We start from the raw sequence: 19,888 nt of genomic DNA, 5'->3' as shown, positions 1-19,888 counted from the left end.
TCAAGGGCACCTGAAAAAAAAAAATGACTTGATTATACAGGTATTATGAGACCTGATCTTGGTCGAAATAATTACATGTTGTGTAGCAAATCCAAGGACCTCGTTTGTGGAACTAATTGCTATATATGCCATGAGGGAAACTCATTCAAACAAATTAAACTACTTCTGTAAACTTCTATTAACAATTTTGACTGAAAATGATTTTAGACAATTTTGTTGCGCTCTGAACGTTTTACGTCTGTTTTATTTATCTTCTATTTTTAATATGACATTTTTTCTTTCCAGAAAATCTCCATTCCGGCGCCAGCCAGTGGCAATGGCCAATCAGGCGAGGCTACATTTCACTTCAGCATTAATAGTAATGCAGAGATGGAGGGTCCACAGGTAACTACTACTTTAAATGACAGTCTTTTGGTCCTTATATTCTCTTACAGAACCTATCCTTATCCGAAAATAATTAAACAATAGACTATTCAAGCTAGTCTTTGCTTACATTTTGATGGGTAACAGTTCATTTGAGATTTCTATCAGGTGAATTGGCAGCAACATCCACTTCTAAACTGATAAAATCTACGATCTAAAGCTGCGTGCCAAGCTTGATAACTATGACATTATTCCCCCAAGAACGTTCGTTCTTTGATATGCAGGACTGCGTTATATGTATCTACGGGTTTTTTTAAGTCGAGTAAATCAAAACTATTTTCTCACTGCTACTCGCCAACGTTCTAAACGAATCTCTTGTATTTACGGATGATTGAAAATAATTATCTTGGAATATTAGTATTCTAGGAAATTTCATCTTGTAGTATCAAATGTTCACCAATTGTTTATATTAAAAGGATCTTGTTCCTAATCAGCCGTCGTAGCCTATTTCAGTACATCCCAGATCAAAACACCTTGATAACTGGTTTTCAATATGCGGGCTTTATCTTCCTTTCTCCATTTATACTTCAATTTTTATCTTTGCTAAGGTACAATTACTTTACAAATGTTCTAGTGTAAAATGTGCTGTATTGATGACAAAACTACCAGAATTCTCGAAAACTTGAAATTTGGCATAAATTAACTCCTCAGAAGTCAATACTTACATGTTTTTTCTTTGTTTATTATGTAAACGTTTTAGACATAATTATAAAAAAGTACTATACAACGTTTGTTAGGTACTTCAATCATCTTAACAAATATCAAGGTCAAACATCAGACGACAATAATTTATTATTGGAAACCAGATTGTAAATTGCAGTGGACATTTTTATAAGGCCTCTTTTATGGTAATCTTTAGAATTTGCTAGAAGCATCGTTATTAATAAGCACTTGTTATATGGTGCCTGAACTAATATTATTCTTCTGTTTTTAATGCTAAGTGGTTGACCATCCCGTTTCTCTTAGTGTTTTCTTAAAAACTTTGTTTTTACTGTTGTTTGCTATGAATTATAAGTGCCATTTGATGTCTTATTCAAATTATTACTATTTATTACAATACCTACTTCAAGTCTATTCAAACTTTTGTTTTCTTCCTTTTTTTAATTTCTCATTGATCGCACATAATTAAAGACATAATATCCTTATCCCATTAGGGCTTCTACACAATGATAAATAAATCGTTATTAAATATAGTGCTGTTTTATCTGAGTCTTGACATACATAAATTGTATGTTAGGTTAACAACACACAGCCCTTGGCAACTGAGTATGATATGACCACTACGTATGTGTTGTATACGATCACACTTTCGTCTTTCACACATCTCGGTCAATTTTTACGACCTAGCCGAGATAAGCAACTTGACGGCTTACGTACATACAATGGTTGCTTACGCAGATCAAAACTGAGGCATGTAATTTAGTCAGATATGTGTTTAGTATTAATCAGCTGTTCAAGATGGCGGGTGATTATTATTCTCCATGCTTCTCCCATGCTGTGACGTGTTTGCGGGTTTGTGGGTCGCGGAACAGTTGGAACCAATATTAAATTGCGTGACCGACAAATTCGTAAGAGTAAACTTACGTGTGGCGCCTTCACTATGCCCTGAATATTTTTGTCATGTATTTTGCTTTTAAATTAATGTTGTTTAAGTTTAAATTTATAACTGAAAGCAAAATTTTAAATATAGATATTTTAGTAATCATTTTAGACTACGAACTATATTAGTCGAGATGACTCGTCAGACAAAAACGCTGGCACGCTGTACTATGATGACGTTGCATCTTCTACAAAGTAAACCTAAACTTCCGCACAAGTAGAGAATTGTATAGTTATTGTAGTAGATTCGCAAAAAATGTAAATTTCATGTGGACTCGGAATGCGGTGGTGCGGGCCGTACTAAGAACGTTACCCAATAGCCGTTAGAAAGCGCGAATTCAGTCGCAGAACGCACACATTGCATCATGAAGTAGCTTCATTTTAATTTTTAATAATAAAAGACTTTGCAATGTTATCACGGAAAAGAGATATTTCAATGGAACAACGTTAAAGTAGCTAGTTCCGAGAACGTTAATCCAAAATGTAACGGGATACCTGATAAGAAAACCCTTGAGGTGTTTGCGTAAAATATCACAAATAACGAAACGATTCATCGCCTCTATAAGCATTTTTCGTGTGGGTGTAGTAATTTCACCCTCCTACGAGTTGCCTTCAATTTAATGCTACGGGAAAAGCTTTTATAGTAAAGCAATTTCACTTTATTTTTTGGATGAACGCTCAAATTCCAGCAATACATAATAACATAAATGTAAGGAATCGACACGAAAATAAAAGACTGTACGCTAATATAAATTCCTGGTAAATTACACTTGCGAGGTTTCTTTTTAAACAAAGCTGCTTTGTTTTTTAATGGGATTAGGAAGAAACTCAATTTCCGCGGCCAACAAATCTTTTTAATTGAACAGCCTTGTCCGTGGCGTAATATTTTTTGAAGATGAACTTCGTCAGCAGTAATTTGTGCCTGCGGTCTTTAGAAGATTATTTTTCTTTTGTTTCTTTGTACAGTTTCGGAACTTTATGTACGACATTTTCTTTGATTGTTGTTTTAAAGAATTTCCTTTGCGTTTCAGGGTTCGTTCGAGTGCGTCCGGAGTGGCGGCGCTCGAAGATTGGAGTCGTGCGGGCCACTACCACGCAGGATGCGTGTACAGGCCAACGACGACTCGTACGAAGCCACAAAGGACCGTATGGCGAGAACCGTCGCCGCGGAGCAGAGTAAATGGTCAGTACTTCACTGAATGCACCCTTGCATGTGTAGTACTACATTGTCTCAGAATACTTAGCTGTTTTGGTAATTAAAGATCTAGAAACTTTGTTTTAGAATGCAGTAGGTTTATATGCATTGAGTTACAAATGTAATCTACAGATCATAAAAGACATTTGTAGCTTGTTCCTTGAGTTTCCTTTAATTCAGACTAAATTCCCGGAAACTAAATTTTTATAGCCTTAATTTTCCTGTACTTTTTCTCCGAAAACACTCTTTTTTAATTTTAGAAAGATTATTACTGATAATGAAAGAGAACATAAACAGGAAATATGATAACTTGATATCATTTAACTAATTAAAGGATAATGACATGATTGCACCATAAAGCAAACTCTGTGATCAGAACTCTTAAATCTCTGTGGAGGAATAGACTTTTTAGATTTGTACAGTATTCCCCTAGCCTCACGTAAATTCTGTAAAAATTGCAATCAAAATCGCTTCTGTCAATTCACCCTATTGGTCCTATTCCAGCACCCGCGTGATCAAACCTAACCAGACGGACATTGGACGTCGCGTCAAATTGCGCTCAGCGCATCCTTACTCGGGTGTGGGGGCGACCCAGTTGTCCGAGCGGGCTGAGAGGCCCGACCGGCCCGACAGGCCCGAACGGCCCGAGAGGCCCGAGAGGCCCGAACGGCCTGAGCGACCTGAGCGAGCGGAACGGCCCGAGAGGCCGGAGCGAGTGGAAAGGCCTGAACGGCCTGATCGAGTGGAAAGGCCAGAACGGGCCGTTCCACCCGTCCCTCGCCCGCAGCCGCCGCCGGCCGCGCCGCCGCTCCCCCAGCATCAACAGCACCAACACCCGCCCAATCCGCACCAGCCGCAGCGGCCACCCCCTAATCCGGATCTCACTAAGCGGTCCCTGAAGTAAGTTATGCATGTTCAAGAAAAATTGCACAGTATTTAGTCATCATTGAGAAAAACCAAGAAAATAAGAGCATTATAAAAAAAAGGTTGTATGAGCATTTACGTGAGACTTACGGTATCTCTCTCTTGCACATGGCGTTGCAGTTTGAATAGAAGCCATGCAAATGCATGTATGTTAGTTGCTTACGTAATATTACGTATGAAACATTACCTGGAATTTGAGTGGGTATTGCCGATCATGACATCATGCTGAAGCTTATTCATTTGAATTTTCATAACCTTTCACAAATAATGTGAAACATTAGCATATTTCAGTACTACATTATTCCTAAAATATTGTTGAGAGGTTTGAAGTTTCTAGTAATAAAACGCAAATTATTTACGCAAAATACAACGCTCCAGTCTTATGATAATTTTGTCATATCGTTATCATAATAAAACCGAAGTGATAATTTGCGGCTGATATACAAAGGAACAGCGGTTTTATTACATGTTACAAAAATTATGTTAAATACACAAATATCGTTTTACACTAACAAATACCAATAACTAGAAAGTTAATAGTTGTCTATAAAACGCGATTACGTCCATGTTTGATAATCATGTTATTTTAATTGTCCATCAGTTAAAAACCTAACTATACGAGTTTCGTTATGCACTTAATTGCGTTCCGAACGAACGTTTTGTGTTGACCAATTATGACGATTTAGTCATATTGGTGCTGTAAAATGCTCACTGAAACGTTTTTTGTGCTCAAACAAATGATGGACATAATATTGACGTTTGCATCCATATTATTTCCTTGTAGCTGACCAGAACTGTATTCAATATAATTGCAGAATGACTCAGACTCAAGGACAAATAACAATTATTGCTATTGTACTATGGAAATAGTTAACGAGGTGGCTTACACAATATCTCTAAAAAAGATTTATTAGATCGCTATTTCATGATTTTCTCAAAGGTTTGTCTTGTTTGACTTTTGTGATAACCTTGAACTCTTACACAGCAACTTGAAATAAATAACATGAAATGGAGAATTCCCCATTCTACAGTTTAGCGATATTGCAGCCAAAACCACTGAAAACACTTGATTTGGATATACCCAAACACCAATTAGGAAATACCCGATTATTTATAATCCATTGAAAAGCGAATTTATCAATGAGATAACATAATCGATTTTCTTAGTTACATAAACATTTTTATATTTCTATTTTAATGTAGTATGATTAACATTACTCTTTTCTTTTTTCAGAGAAAGACTTATACAGTTATTAGCATTGAAACCCTTCAAGAAGCCCGAATTGTACTCAAGGGTTTATAGTGGTAAGTCGAGATTCCCAGCACTGTCGTGCATTAGCACAAACTCCACTTGATTAACGCTCGGAATACTATTGCAGAGGGTCTCAAAGACAAGGAGCGCAGTCTGATGAACAAGATTTTGCCTCATATCAGTACGCTCAAGGATAACTGTTACCACTTACGTAGAAACATTTGGAATGACGTCAACGAGGACTGGCCTTTTTATACCGAGGAGGAGAAACGTATGCTCAAGAGGTATGCTTCCACTTAATACCAAATATTCCACTAGGTTACGTAAAAGGCCAGTCATTGGTTCCTAATTATGGTTTGTACATACCGGCTCACTGAAACCTGACAAATGAGCGCTCAAAACTCTTTAGACGTTCTCTAAACTATACAAATTGGGTTGAAGCACGATATCGTCATGCCCTTGGCCTTACATGCCTACCTCATTAGTTTAACTGAAAGCTAGTATTGGTGGAAAGGTAAAATTACTACATAATCGGTGCCAGGTAAGTTTTGACAGGATAAACCAAAATGATTGTATAATTCAAAAAAAGTGCCATACTTGATTGAAAAGCACATACTTTGATTGTTGTCATATATTGAGTAAAAATGTATGAAGATATTATAGATTGTTGTTTTGAGTACGATTAAATATAAAGTAATTAAACGTACGCTGTTATTGCCAAGCTTGATTAAACGTAGATTACACAATCTTGTGCATTTAAAGCTGTATCTATTTAAAAAATTCGTCATCTTCAACGATTTCTTTGAAAACAAATATTTTTTCAAATCGGGGCGACAAAACTACTTTGGTCTTACAACTTTGGGCTCTTTTTTGGGATAGTTGACATAGTATACCTAATTTATATTTCCCCCAATTCACCCACAGGCGGAAACCTCAAAACTTAACACCACCGCTAAGCAGCGACTCTGCGAACTCATTATCCCCGCGAGCGTCGCCGAGCGCCGGCAAGCGGCCCAGCAGCGCCAGCGGGGTCAGTGCGGCCAGCGCTGCTAATGCGGCCAGTGCGGCCCCCGGCGCGGCCGCCGCGGCCAGCGTGGCCGTGTTACCCGCGCTGGCGGACGAGCCGCCCGCCGCCAAGAAGCAGCGCATCTCGCACTACCGCCGCGCCTCCCCGCCCTCCTCAGGGTACGCCACCACCTCCTCCGGCGAGCGACAAGCCTCCGATAACGAGGATGAGCGGACCACTGGTGAGTGTCATCTCCTGAGCCTTTTCTCAACTATGTTGGGGTCGGCTTCCAGTCTAAATCGATGCAACTGAGTACCAGTGTTTTACAAGGAGCGACTGCCCTATCTGACCTCCTCAACCCATATCCGTAATTTTCCTTTTTAATGCACCCACCGAAACTTTATTTATTATGTATATATTATATAAGTGAAAAACCTATCCCTCCTCAAACTACCTACAACATCACAAACCCCTCCACAATACCTCCCCAACACAAAACCAGTCAGGAGAAAGGCGCAGACATACCATAAGTAAAAAAAAAGACCTCCTCAACCCAGTTACCCGGGCAATCCAAGACTCCTTGGTTAAACTGGTGTCAGATTTACTGGCTTCAGGCTAACCGTAACGACTGCCAACCATATTCAATAACAGCCGGACCACTGTTGAATGTAAACCATTAATATTCGGGCTTCGATAATACAGCATAATGGCCTACATGATTATTCTTCTAGCACCCAATTATTTCGTTCCTGGACAACTTGCGATCATGTATTATATCTGTAACATTATCGCAGGGTTTCTCATTTTAAGTACTCGTTGTTATTGTCTTTGATCAAAACCGTTATCCTAATTGACATGATATGGAATGGGGAAGACCCTGCTACCACCGGGTTTTCCCCTTGGAATTAAAGAAAGCCAAACGTATTATTATCTTTTATTCTAATCTTGTGTAGAATTTCTCGATTCGTATGTTTGTTTGCAAGCTATTAACATTGATAAGACACCAATGAAAGAAACCGGAATGATCTAAATACGACCTACGCGTCACATTATGAAGTATGCATCCGTGCTATATGCAACAAAGGTTCATTGAAATCAAGGTCTTTGAAAGGCGAGATAAGGTGACTGAAGAGTAACTCGTCAAAACACGTATTTGGGTAAAAGATTTTATCAATGTAGAAATCAAAACATGAATCATAAATAACAAGAAGTAAGCAAGTTTCGTATTACTGAATAATGCTTTACTTGCGAAAACATTTGCATTGGTTTACACACGTTAATAGCCGCAGTAATTATTTTGTAATGTAAAATGAATAAGCCTTATTAGAGTTATGCTTCAATCCCCTACCAAAAAGGGAAATGACGTTCTAAACACCTAAATTAAAATAAGGAAATAGAGCTCGCTGTAATAACACGCTTTCCTATTAGTAAGTATGCAACAGTTTGATAGCAACAATATTTATTGCCTACCAAACGACAATGACTCATTAAAAAACGATTAATTCGAATTGGGAACGACTACGAAACACTGATTAGTTTAAAAAATAGTGCCTTTCACTTTTGTAATTAAAGAATTATCATTAATAATGTGTTGTTTTCCATGTTTTCAGTTAAAAAGGACAATGGTTATACCCTCAATTATAATACTGTAAAGGATCTCTGCCCCAGTCCTGTGAAGGCGAATGGTTTTAGAAGTAGTCCCCCAGTAGAGCAAACTAATATCACAGGTATGTGTTAAAGATAAAAAACAAATACTTAAATGGTCATTAGTGAAATCACAGTTAGATTGACCAAGTTTCTAAGCGCGAGCGCACGGTTGCGAAATTAATCATAGCCTAAATCTGTAGACCATACAAAAGAAGGCTCAATGCAATGCGTTCACTTACAAATTGGTTTGATTTTATTAAAACTTCGTCAAATTATTACTCTGATAATAGTATTTAAAGTTATGGTCGTGTTTATAAACAGTTACAAGTATCGCATATAAATACAGAGATTATGTGCAACAAGTTTACAAATATGACCAGTTTAAATACAAGTATTAAATGCAAACATTTGACCGTGTCGAATGTCAGTCGTCGAGTTACTGACACCTGATTCAATACCTCGAGTTTTACGAAAACTATGTAAAATGTAATGGAAATTTTAATATAATTATTACGTGTTAACTTTACAGGATTTAAAATTTTGTTTTTTCTTATTTACAGAAAAAGACATCACAAATAATGAACCTTTAGAAAATACAGAATTAGCGCCTGTCCATGATGAGAATATGACTGATTTGGAAGAGATTGAAAGGTAATTTTAATTATATACTAACGTAAAATCACGTAAATGATTAAGTAAAGTCACACACTTGAACGTTTTTGTATCGTAATTGATAGAGTAGATATTTTTGGCGTAGGTATAACGTAAAAATCACACTAGTTTGCAAACCCATCGCCATCTATCAATTCAAATTAATTAAATATTCCCTAAATTGGTAATTAGTACATACATTAGTTAGTACGCATTTGTTACATTCTATGTTTTTCTTTATCCTCAGATCATCAAGGATTTCAAGGTAAACATTTTGATCTAAATTTAAACTTCGATATCTTTCACACGAAACGACGCGTAAAGTGAATGTTAATAAGTTCCGAGATTGATTCTAAACGAGATCGCAATTTTAGCGTCGGTTTAAACGCTGCATGAAAATTAAACTAAGATGGCGACAATAAATTTGCGTGGGAAATGCAAACGTGTGATGTACCAATAAAAGTACAGTCGCGCATACTTGTGGCTGTTTTCATTGAGATTAGCATTTTGTTAACACCTGTACAGGTGTAGCCTCTCAATAAATCGCGATGCAGTTAACATTTTGATCTCACTGTGAATGTCAGAGTTTAATGCAGTACATTGACACTAAGAGCTAGTACCTACACCTGTAATTTATACGTAGCGTACCTACTTTATTTCGTTGTCATGTTATGTAGTTTCCTTGTTAGTGTAGCTTGAATATCATAGTAATGTTAATACATAGCATAAAATGCTAGATGTTTCTCGCGGTTTCAGCCGCGTTCCGAGGAAAGTACATCCAGCACATGGATCAAAAGTTCTCCAATTCTTATTCTGCTTTATAAGCTACAATACTGTTTCACCAAAATTGGCCAATAGTTTTTGTGTGGAAAGAGTAACAAACTTCATACAAACTCTCACAATCACATTATCAGTGTGAACAAAGACACTTCTTAATAGTTAGGGTTCAGGATAGTTTAATCTAGGCTAGGGATTATTAAACATCTTCGTCTCCATTATTTCCAGGCAATATCCGCCTATAACTAGTTCTAACATTCGGCGGGCGTACAAGAACGAGTTTGCTGAGCTGTATACTGAATACCGGGCTCTGTATAACCGCGTGGCGCAAGTTGCGGCGCTGTTTACGAGGCTCGAAGCTGAACTTAATCGTGCCCAGCCGCTGTCGCCGCATCATCAGGTAGTTATTTAACTTTTATGTACAAATGCCATCTGCCTTTTTCTCAACTATGTTAACATTCTAACTGGATGCAGTTGAGAATAGGCTGACCATTTTTGTAGAGTTGACAGTTGCTGTCAGTCAGTACAAACAACTGTATTACCCCATAAAAACTGTCAGTTGTCAACTGCATACAACAGCAGTAGCACTGTACTAGTGTTTTACACGGAGTGACAACCTATTTGACCTCCTCAACCCAGTTACCCTAGCAATCCGATAAATCTGAGAATACTGGTTGTCAGAGTTTCTGGCTCCTAACTTTCTTGTAAAATTGTAGTGGTAAGATTGCTTTTTAAAACGGTTGCAAGTTTGAGGGCTAATTAAAGTGTAATCCCTTTACGTTTCTCAGTTAAAATCTCATGTTTTGACGAAAACAAGCCACGGTAGGTGGGCTAGTGATTAGATTGGATTATTTTTGGAAATAAGATTAAAATACAATACACAGTCTTATCGCACGTTGAGCTGTTTATGTATTTGAAATAATTACTGAAACGACCACAATATTGCTTGCGTTTTCCTCAAAGGTCGTAATCAACAGCTACCTGCAGGGCATTCCCAATCGCAGTTATTTTCTGCATGGGTAAATTCTCCGCAGCATTATATTAAAATTAATATACCTACTATAAATTTCCGAGAAACGCTCAATATATTTCGCCATTATTACGGAAATTCATTAAATATTGAAACGAGTATTACAAAATTACGTGATCTATTGAGAGTACGATAATTTAACAATTATCTACTATATTTCTATGAAGTAGCGATAAAATGGCATTATCATATCTTTTACTAGATAATTTGAATACAGATACGAGTGACTCAAAATTAATTTAATTCCGTGACGTCTATATTTTCTACAATAATTGTAAGCTTTTAACCAATCACGTGACGGAATTGCTGATAAAAGAGTCGTGGAAAACAATAGGAGGAGTGTAGCAATTAAAACCAGAAAGTTTCGAAAACAGTAGAAGGATGTAGAAAGATCTAGAAGGTTTTATCATTTGTACAACTTGATGATTAAAGATACAGTAGTAGAGTATTTGTTAGTATTAATAAAATATGCATTTATGAATTATCAGATATGCATTCATAATTATCAGGTGTAACACTAATGCATCGGTTCATTGCGAAAATCAGGATCATTATTTTGTTCTACAAATGATAATGTTTTGTACCCATGGTAACTTTTTATAAAACGTGGTTTTAAAAAGATTTAGAGCATTAACTTTGCTTTAAGAACACCTATTATGATGTTGATGATTTATTTAATAAAATGTATTGTATTTTATCCTTTTCTTTGCCTCTAGTTCTAATTCATTTGTTTCTGTATGGTAGAGTATAGAGCAGCGCATCGTGGACGAGTACCGGCGCGTGAACAACGACCCGGCGTACAAGCAGCAGCGGCGGCGCGTCAACTACCTGCACCGCAAGCTCACTCACATCAAGCGTATGGTTTATCAGTATGATCAGCTGGTGAGTAAAATATTATTATGTACACTTCTTTAATTTAAAAGCCCAAATCCTGAACTTCCTTGTATGTCACAACCTTCATCATCATAATCATCAGCCTATCGCAGTCCACTGCTGGACATAGGCCTCTCCAAGTGCACGCCACACAACCTTCACCTCCTCTTTAATTTGCTTGGTGTAGCTGTACCTTGGACGACCCCTTCCCCGCTTTCTTTCGACATTCCTTCCACGATGTTTTAGATAAAATCGTCATGACGTATAAGGTGTCCCATCATTTTTCCTCTCCTGTTCTCTATGCTATGCAATAGCTGTCTCTTGGTTCCTATTCTGTTACACTAACCCTGAATTTAATACTTGCAAAAACTGAGGATAAACATGTCTGTGTCAGGCCCAAGAAAATGACACTATGAACGTCAGCTGTCTTAAAACAACAACTATGAATTTTCAAAGTACTCAGTTGTTGTTTTGAGAAAAACGGACGCTTATGTCAGTGGACTTGGGTATTGAATTAAATCCCCAAATAATTCGCTATTTGCAAACTAACCTGCAATTTGATGCCGTTAGATTTGTGTTGCTTTCCAACTGACAGAAGCACACACACTCTGAAAGTAGAAGGCAAAATCATCAGAGAGGACTTTGAGGAGGTTTTATGATTATTTTTGTATGTTACTTGATGATAGACAGTGTATGGGTTAAAAAAAGTCAGATAGTTTCTAGCTTTAGGTCTTTGCAAATACGTTCTTGAAAACTTATCCACTGAGGTCAATGAACAATAGGACTGATTGATTGACCTGAAGTCAATCACAGTAGCTAATATAGTTTCTGTACTGATAACAGAAATTGGGTGAATGCGCTAGACAGCTGATGTTTATCTATGTTATCAACATAAACAGTTATTCCCCTTTGCAATACCTAGTTCATTGCATTCTAGTATTCATTATCTCTTGATAAATCGGGGCTTTTCTTCATACGAATAAACACCAAATATGGTTCGTATGAATTTGGTGATTTATTTGGCCGTTGCCTAAAATGTTTTGGTAAAAAAAAAAAACTTTTATGAAGTTGTTTACGACGCTTAATCCGTACAATTCAAAAAGAGAACAATAGATTCGGTTTTTATCATACAACCTTCCAGTGAAGGTTTGGTAAAGGTTATTGCAAAGATAAAAAGAACTCGGCCGTTGTTGCATTACCGGATTATAATACTTATAATATTGTAATCAGCTATTTCTTATTTACTTTGAAATTATATATTTTTTAATTGTGATTTTATAGGTATTTTTGTGTATGATATAGTCCTAAATACTTCTTTTTTGTTCTTCCTGGTCGAAATGATGATAAATGTCAAATGGCATTGTCATCAACCAGCCAGTATTATCTAAACTAGACCAAAAAGTCTACAACTCACCAGATTGGCCCTTCAATTTAATTTATTTATTTCAAGTCTGTAACGCATTTAAAGGACTACGGAAACATACCAGTAAGTGATTGTAATGTCACCGTAGATCGATACATTGTATGTTTAGGAAAATGTGTTGTTCAGTAGATAAATTATATTATTTATAAATCGATATCTCTGTCTCAACGTCAATTGACTGATATGGGATATCAATAACAATATGAACGATTGAATTTGTTAAGTTTTTTTAGATTAATGGTTTTTGACCATTGGACCAGATTATGATGTTAAAAAAATGCTTCCACAGTTTTAAAGCCACCTGAAATTGCAACAAGCTTATCACAACCTATTGTTATCGATATCTCACAGTCCGAACGTGCGACGTTTAGTATACGGAATTAGTGATAAGACGTGTGAAATTATGTTATGTAAAATAGTTTTTTTACCTTCGAACTTTATGCATGAGTCTTACTATTTTTGAATTCTGAAATTAATCGTAGATTGTTATCGAATGTTAGAGTTGAAATTTTTGGTGGAACCTTATAGTTTTGTCTTCTAAATTTTACCCTGAAAATGAATGAATAAAGATTGTTGTATTAATATACTGTTTTTGTTTACAGCGAAACTTAAAACCAGATCGTGTTTCGACCGCGAGCACAACGCAAGCGTACTGACACTCGAGTTTCTCGCCGCCCGCCGCTCGCTGCCTTTAGTACCGACGTATAACTAACACGCCTACACAAAACATCTCAACAGGTCATAGACATTTGTATTATAAGATCTATAGTTTTTATACGAGTCAGTGTCTCCCGTTTAGTGACAGAGTTAAGCTTTTTATATATATAACGTTAGGCCTTCTATGTACTCTTAACGGTCATGTTAAAGCGCTGACTGCTGAACCTTTTATCACAAGGATTTTGAATAGCGATGTCGCCTTATGATGTTTGTTAGAGACGATAATCTGTGATCGATGTATGGTACCTTCTTATTCTGAAATGCAGTATATGAGAACATCATCAAGTAAAATAGTGTTCAGGACTTGTTCCAACTGCATTGGTTCCTTCGATCATAAGTCCTTATTGGTAAGGATGCGATTATCGTCTCTCAATAATGTTCTGAGGCATTATATCGATGATTTGTATGTAGTTCTTGTCTTGTGGCAGGTTTTCTACTGTTAAGTATCTTCTTAAAATTGACTTTTTATTTTTTTATCGCTGGGTGAGCATGAATGTGCATTTTGGAATCCAGTCTCTGAGAAGAGTGAGTTTCAAAATGTAATTTATCTTCGTGTACACCCTAAGAGCGTTTCTTCAATTAGTTGAATCTTAACTATTATTTTCGTTTGACGATTCTGCAAACGAGGAAAAAACCTCAATAAATATGTATGATTCATGCCAATCAACAGTTTGTTGTCATTGGAACACTAAACGTCTAACAAATGACCTCTACGCGGGACGAAAATGAAAGTAAGCGTTTCGTTCTCTGATTGAATAAACGCCTGTTAATGAACTTGTAGTTTGAGTTATATGTTTTATATTAGTGCATCACTGATGCATACGGTAGCCTGCCAACTTGGCAAGACAAACACTAGTTGTGACCACACATGGTTGAGGTAATTATTGTTCTGTTTTTAGTCATTCTCATTGTAGTTAATAAATACAAAATATTAAGTTACATAATAGTATATTAAGTTTCATTGTTCTTCCATTAATTTTAACAGAGCGATACCTTGACCATCTGATAAAACAGAGCGATATTCGCTGTAACTGATGTGAGTTCCCATACTGAATAAATGTTATTCAATACTTTGTAATACAACATGTATCATAATTATTCTTCTTTTCGGACCTAACATTGTTTCTCGCTTTTGTAACGAAGTGCAAATTTTATCAGATTTTTACTTAGTTTTTAACAGAAGAGAAACAAATAAGGTCTTCTATAACTACTGTCCTTATTTGCCATTGTCATTGATTCTATTTTGACAATTGCAACCTTACTCCGTCGTCAATCGAATGGCGTGAATCTATTCCCCATATCGAAGACTTAACTGGTTGATTTTTATATTGTAAATAGCATATTATGTATATTAAAATTTAAATTATCAAGTATATAATAGTCCAATTAGATATATGTTCGTCCACATTTAATTCCAGTCGAAAATTATTGCCGTCTAATGTTATTGTTGTCCAAATGAATTTTGCTTATACTGTATGCTGAATTATTTTCTTGTAACAAGGTCAAAGTGTAAATAATTTTATGTCGCAGAGAATGACGCCGTACTGAGCGACAATTCGTAGAAGTCAATTTGATCGACTATTGGCCTTCAATAACAATTATATTGCCCTTTTTATCTATACTAATTAGCCCAATGTCGTCCCTTTCGCTTCTAAACAATCCATCCATATTTTAATGTTGGACGTTCATTTTATTTTATTTGTCTTGCCCGGCTTGCATGTTGTACATAGTAGTATCTTATAAAAGAAATTTATTCACGTTCTTGTTAAATTTTGTTATGACTAGTGTAATAATTCAGGTTTATTTTCAATATTATATATCATATTTATTAAAGTTTGGCTGTGTCGTGTCATTGCCGCGTAAAGATCTTGTAAATATTGTATGGCTTTAAACTAACTCATCGAATGTCACAAAGTAAACTCTTCCAAGAGTGATGGCTAATGTTTTAGAACAGGTTCGGGGATCACACGACAGAGTTCCAATTGCATAATGAGGTTATAGTGTTTGCCAAATTCGCGGAATAAACGTTTATTTTCTATTGCCAAACATAACGTCTCGAAAGATAGCAACAACCGGCCAGTGTTGGACATCCACTAGAAATAAGAAATTTATCTGGTCCTTTTCGGAAATACCCTCCAGATCACAATAAAGTTCTTAGTAATTTTAGTATACATTACATTCGGGCCAGTCGACAGACATCGGCCAACCTTAAGTACTTACACAATCTGAGGCAAGTTCCATGATGCAAGTGAACATAATACCTGAGTTCAGTCCCTGGTCCAATGTGTGGGAAGCCGTCTTGCATATTATGTCCTGAAACTAACGTCCATATTTGAAATGATTTAGCGTTAAGTGATTCTGATTTTTATCTTTGAAAGCAAAGTCAGTTGTGCAAGTCCATTACATAAATTCCAAATGCAATTTGTTAAAGTCAACTTAACACGGCATAAGCGTCCTTAAATTTGATGTCATTGTAAAGTTAATTTTCACCTAATGTATACTTCTTTGTTGTTATATGCGTATTATATAGTATATCGCGAACATTGCGTAGGTTTACGAAACCTTGTTAAAGGATATAGTTACTTCTGTTAGTTTTTTGTCAATTAAAGTGTCAAATCGGCATTAGAATTTCATTTTCATTACATCGTCAATTGTTTTATGTATATAACAGGAACAGTAGATTTTCATTAGTGATGTGAAGTTATTTGGTCAATTCAAACGTAAGTGCCCTTGTGTTGCTCATGATAATAGTTTGTGGTTTATTATCGCTTTTTACTCATTATAATGCTCAATATTGTGGTCATGATATTAGATGATTAAATTTCGCTTTGGGTTTTAATTTATTTCTGTTATTTATTTAATCAAAAATCACTCATAATAATTTTTCGTCGTTGACAGTCACCATAACAGTATATTTGTTACGAAACGTTATTACAATAAAATGGCCTTCAATGTATAGTATTTATTAGTATTTACAATTCAATGAAATCGTATAGTTATCGAATTAAACATTTATCACGTGTCGTATTGTTAATAGAAATCAGCAACAGAATGTATTATACAAAAGAGTTTATTTCGTATTTTAGCATAGTGTTTGTTGTTGTAATAATAGTTTTCAACAAAAGCACTGTTCGTGACTGTTGGAGGTTATTGGCAAGATATTTGTGCGGGAATTGCTTATCTCTCGTGTAGACGCAGTGACCTTTACAGGTTACAGACGACCTCTCGCCGATAGCGACACTTTCAGACGTCAACTGTTTTCATTATTCATAAGTCAATTCCTGCATTAGTAAACACCTATGGCCTTACTACAAAAACTTTAACCACTGTTTTAGGCTTGTCTAAAAAAAATGTGGCTCCAAAATGAACCATATGTCAACGTCATAATTTGACATTTTTTTAGACAAGTCTTAAACTGACGTTAAAAAGTTTTTGTGGTAAGACGGTTTATCTTTAACATTTTGCTTGCCTCTAAACGTCATTTATTACAAGTTTAATAATAAACAAAACTCAATTGAAATCGATAGAAACAAACAGTTAAAAATGTTATTGTTACCACTAGTTTAAGCACTGTCGATTGTTTTATTATAATAATTCGTAATAACTATTGAATATAACATGCATTATATTAATTGAATCATTCGTTTATTGATACTTAGTAGATTTCTTCTGTTAATATTTTTCGGGGAGGTTGTTGATTATTGAAGTGGATATTGTGAAAAATGCATTCCATTTGTCAAAACCGTTGATTTAGCACTGTTCATCGGCGCACCTAGTACATGGATAGCGATAAAAGAATGTGAATACTATATTTTTACAGGCAATAAAATGCATAGGAGATACGCAGTCGTAATTCCGTTTTGGATTCAATATGACACTACTGAATAGATCCCCTGTTACTGAACGCGTTGTGTCATATTGACGTCTGCATAACGTAGATTAGACCAATATTTATACAATACCCAGACCATTTAAAATAAGATATCCCTTTCTAACGTATTACAATATAATATCTAATTATACTGTCACAAAGGGAGTAATAAAATGTCAAATGTTGCTCGATTGTTACCGATTAAGTTATTATAAAATTGGACAGAAATATTTGTATTTTGTCATGTTTATACAAAGGAAAAAAATATCTCAATATAATATCATAGTCCATTGTACAGAGTAGAAGATATTTAGTATCTAGTGAGGTCATCTTCTTCTTAAATCCTAGTTAGTGATATATTAGGAGTACTAATTCCCAAATATGTATCATTTTTTGTCGCATGACAAATCCGCCACAATATTTGTCTACTACGTTACTTTCGTTTACGTCTGGATCGCATCTACCTATGAAACTTCAAATCAGGTTGTGTTAACCCCATATTTCAACCGTAACAATGAATGTGGCCTATTTTATTTAATTCAATAATATTATGTATGTTATCAAGTGGCATTTTTGTCATGTGCAAACTTAACATGTTATATTACTTAACATAGCTGATATTATAGCGGCTTAAGGCGGGCGTTACATACATGATGATCCTTACCTTACTTTAATTTTTAGATATAGATCTTTGAGTTTGCGTATTCTGATCAAATGTTATTGTAAATTTGCTGTACAGTAATCAGAGGTCGGCCGCCGCCGCGAGCCCGGGCTCGACATCATCTCGCAAGACTGTCGATTCACCGAACAATTTGAATATTATGTATTATGTCAAATGTAAATAGAGTACGAATTAGACATTTAGACATGTTAAGGGATGTAATCTTAGTGTTTTATTTTTATTAATTGCTATAAAATGTATATGACGGGGAAATTATTATATGAATATAGAATGATGGTTATGGTTGGTGCGAACCTTACGCGCGGCGGCGGCCCCAGCGCTGACTGCGCGATGAAACAATGCTGCGATATTCCTTGTGCCCCTCGAAATATCAGTGCATTATATATGAGTCAAGATGTATAGACGATGCGGTAGTGTTAATGTGTATAGATACGTTTATACAAAGCTCGAGTCGGGCGGACGAGAGATACAGACTTGCCAGCCGGTTCGAGCGAACGACGACTAGCTATGAATCCTGACATCGGCTCACGTTAATTAGCTTATAAATATTTCATCAAAATATAAAATACACAAAAAAAAATGGATATAAATTTCTCGACCAAGTACTGGTTGTTTTTAAATTATTAAAATGTAAAAAAAAATTAGAATATAAACAAAGTATAGGTACAATTTATGAATTATACTTTTCTTTTCGGCATTTCATGTAACAGTGGAAGAGACCTAGCTTTTTTGCTACACCGAAATATTTTGTGTAAGTTCGCAACCCATGTTCACTAAGAACATCCAAGCACACTTGTTGAAGCAACCTTACACAATGTCGAATGTTTCTATATATTTTGTGATTTCTTTTGCTCATTGTCCTCTTCCATTGCTTTTTTTTTGTTTGTCAACTGTCTAAGTGTATAATATGATTTTGTTAAGGCAGGGTAATGCAGAAATGTGAAGAGGTACTTTTTTAATTTGAATTGATTGCGGATTTGTTTGAATGTTTTAAATTGAGTTACTTTATCCATTCAATGGAATTTGTATTGTTATGAAAGGAGCCAGAGTTTGTTGTTTTTTTTTTTTAATTAAGTCAATTTGAATTTCGATTTAATGAGGCAGCAGATTAGTTTATTATAACTGTCAAGTTACCACAGAAACAATAGTCAGATATAGGCTCTCTTTGGCGTTGCCCTAAATAGTTTTGAAAACTTTGGCAGTGCGCGGACGCTAGCCGTCCGCAGTGCTTATATGGAAGTTTGATAGGTAGTCAGTATTAGATCATGCAATACATGAGCTGAAGAGAGGTTGTGAAGAGTATCGTTATAAAAGGTACCTATTCAAAATCTGGACAAACAGACTAACTTATGTTATACGACAGATAGTGTTGCTGCAATGTGCATTTATGCCATCTTCACTTTAATTTGAATAATGGGATCAGTGCCAAACTTTCTCCTTCTTATTTAGCTCAAAACGATGCAATTGTTAGCATGCTTGATGAAACAGCTAAGTAATTGTTTAGTTAGTCTGCCATTTTGTGAATATTTTGTTTTGATAGTAATATGTAAATCTTTTATAATATATTTGTTTACAATAAATAAATGACAACATTATAAATAAATGAAATTGTATTTTCCATTTAAACTGATGAAAAAAAAATATAAAAAGAATAATATGCAATGATATCTGATGTTTCATTTTTAGGCTAGTAATAGATTGTCTTCCAAGCAAGTTTTAATTTTCATAAAAGTTCTAATTCAATTGAAATAAAATTAATTTATATTTTTATTTATATTATCTTTCAAATAAAATAGATCATCCATGTACAACAGCACT

At 35.5% G+C, this 19,888-nt stretch overlaps 1 protein-coding gene across 2 annotated transcripts in view; it reads left to right on the top strand.

Moving 5' to 3' along the window:
* LOC124637002 (RNA polymerase II elongation factor Ell) overlaps positions 1-19,678 on the top strand; it is a 52,698-nt gene extending 33,020 nt beyond the window's left edge. Inside the window, exons 3-14 of one of the 2 annotated variants that reach the window (XM_047173305.1) lie at positions 286-384; positions 3,054-3,205; positions 3,722-4,117; positions 5,376-5,446; positions 5,521-5,677; positions 6,318-6,640; positions 8,010-8,126; positions 8,607-8,697; positions 8,945-8,962; positions 9,703-9,874; positions 11,249-11,386; positions 13,403-19,678. In XM_047173305.1, coding sequence (XP_047029261.1) covers positions 286-384; positions 3,054-3,205; positions 3,722-4,117; positions 5,376-5,446; positions 5,521-5,677; positions 6,318-6,640; positions 8,010-8,126; positions 8,607-8,697; positions 8,945-8,962; positions 9,703-9,874; positions 11,249-11,386; positions 13,403-13,456 — 1,788 coding nt within the window. In that variant the 3' untranslated portion in view covers positions 13,457-19,678. The remainder of the gene's footprint in view (positions 1-285; positions 385-3,053; positions 3,206-3,721; positions 4,118-5,375; positions 5,447-5,520; positions 5,678-6,317; positions 6,641-8,009; positions 8,127-8,606; positions 8,698-8,944; positions 8,963-9,702; positions 9,875-11,248; positions 11,387-13,402) is intronic. The other variant, XM_047173306.1, reaches the window with a different exon arrangement.
* The last annotated feature ends 210 nt before the right edge of the window (positions 19,679-19,888 follow it).

This window comes from Helicoverpa zea, chromosome 15 (assembly GCF_022581195.2).
Source record: "Helicoverpa zea isolate HzStark_Cry1AcR chromosome 15, ilHelZeax1.1, whole genome shotgun sequence".
Taxonomy (NCBI): domain Eukaryota; kingdom Metazoa; phylum Arthropoda; class Insecta; order Lepidoptera; family Noctuidae; genus Helicoverpa; species Helicoverpa zea.
Note: the sequence above shows the minus strand (reverse complement) of the source record. Positions and strands in the feature narration are given on the sequence as shown.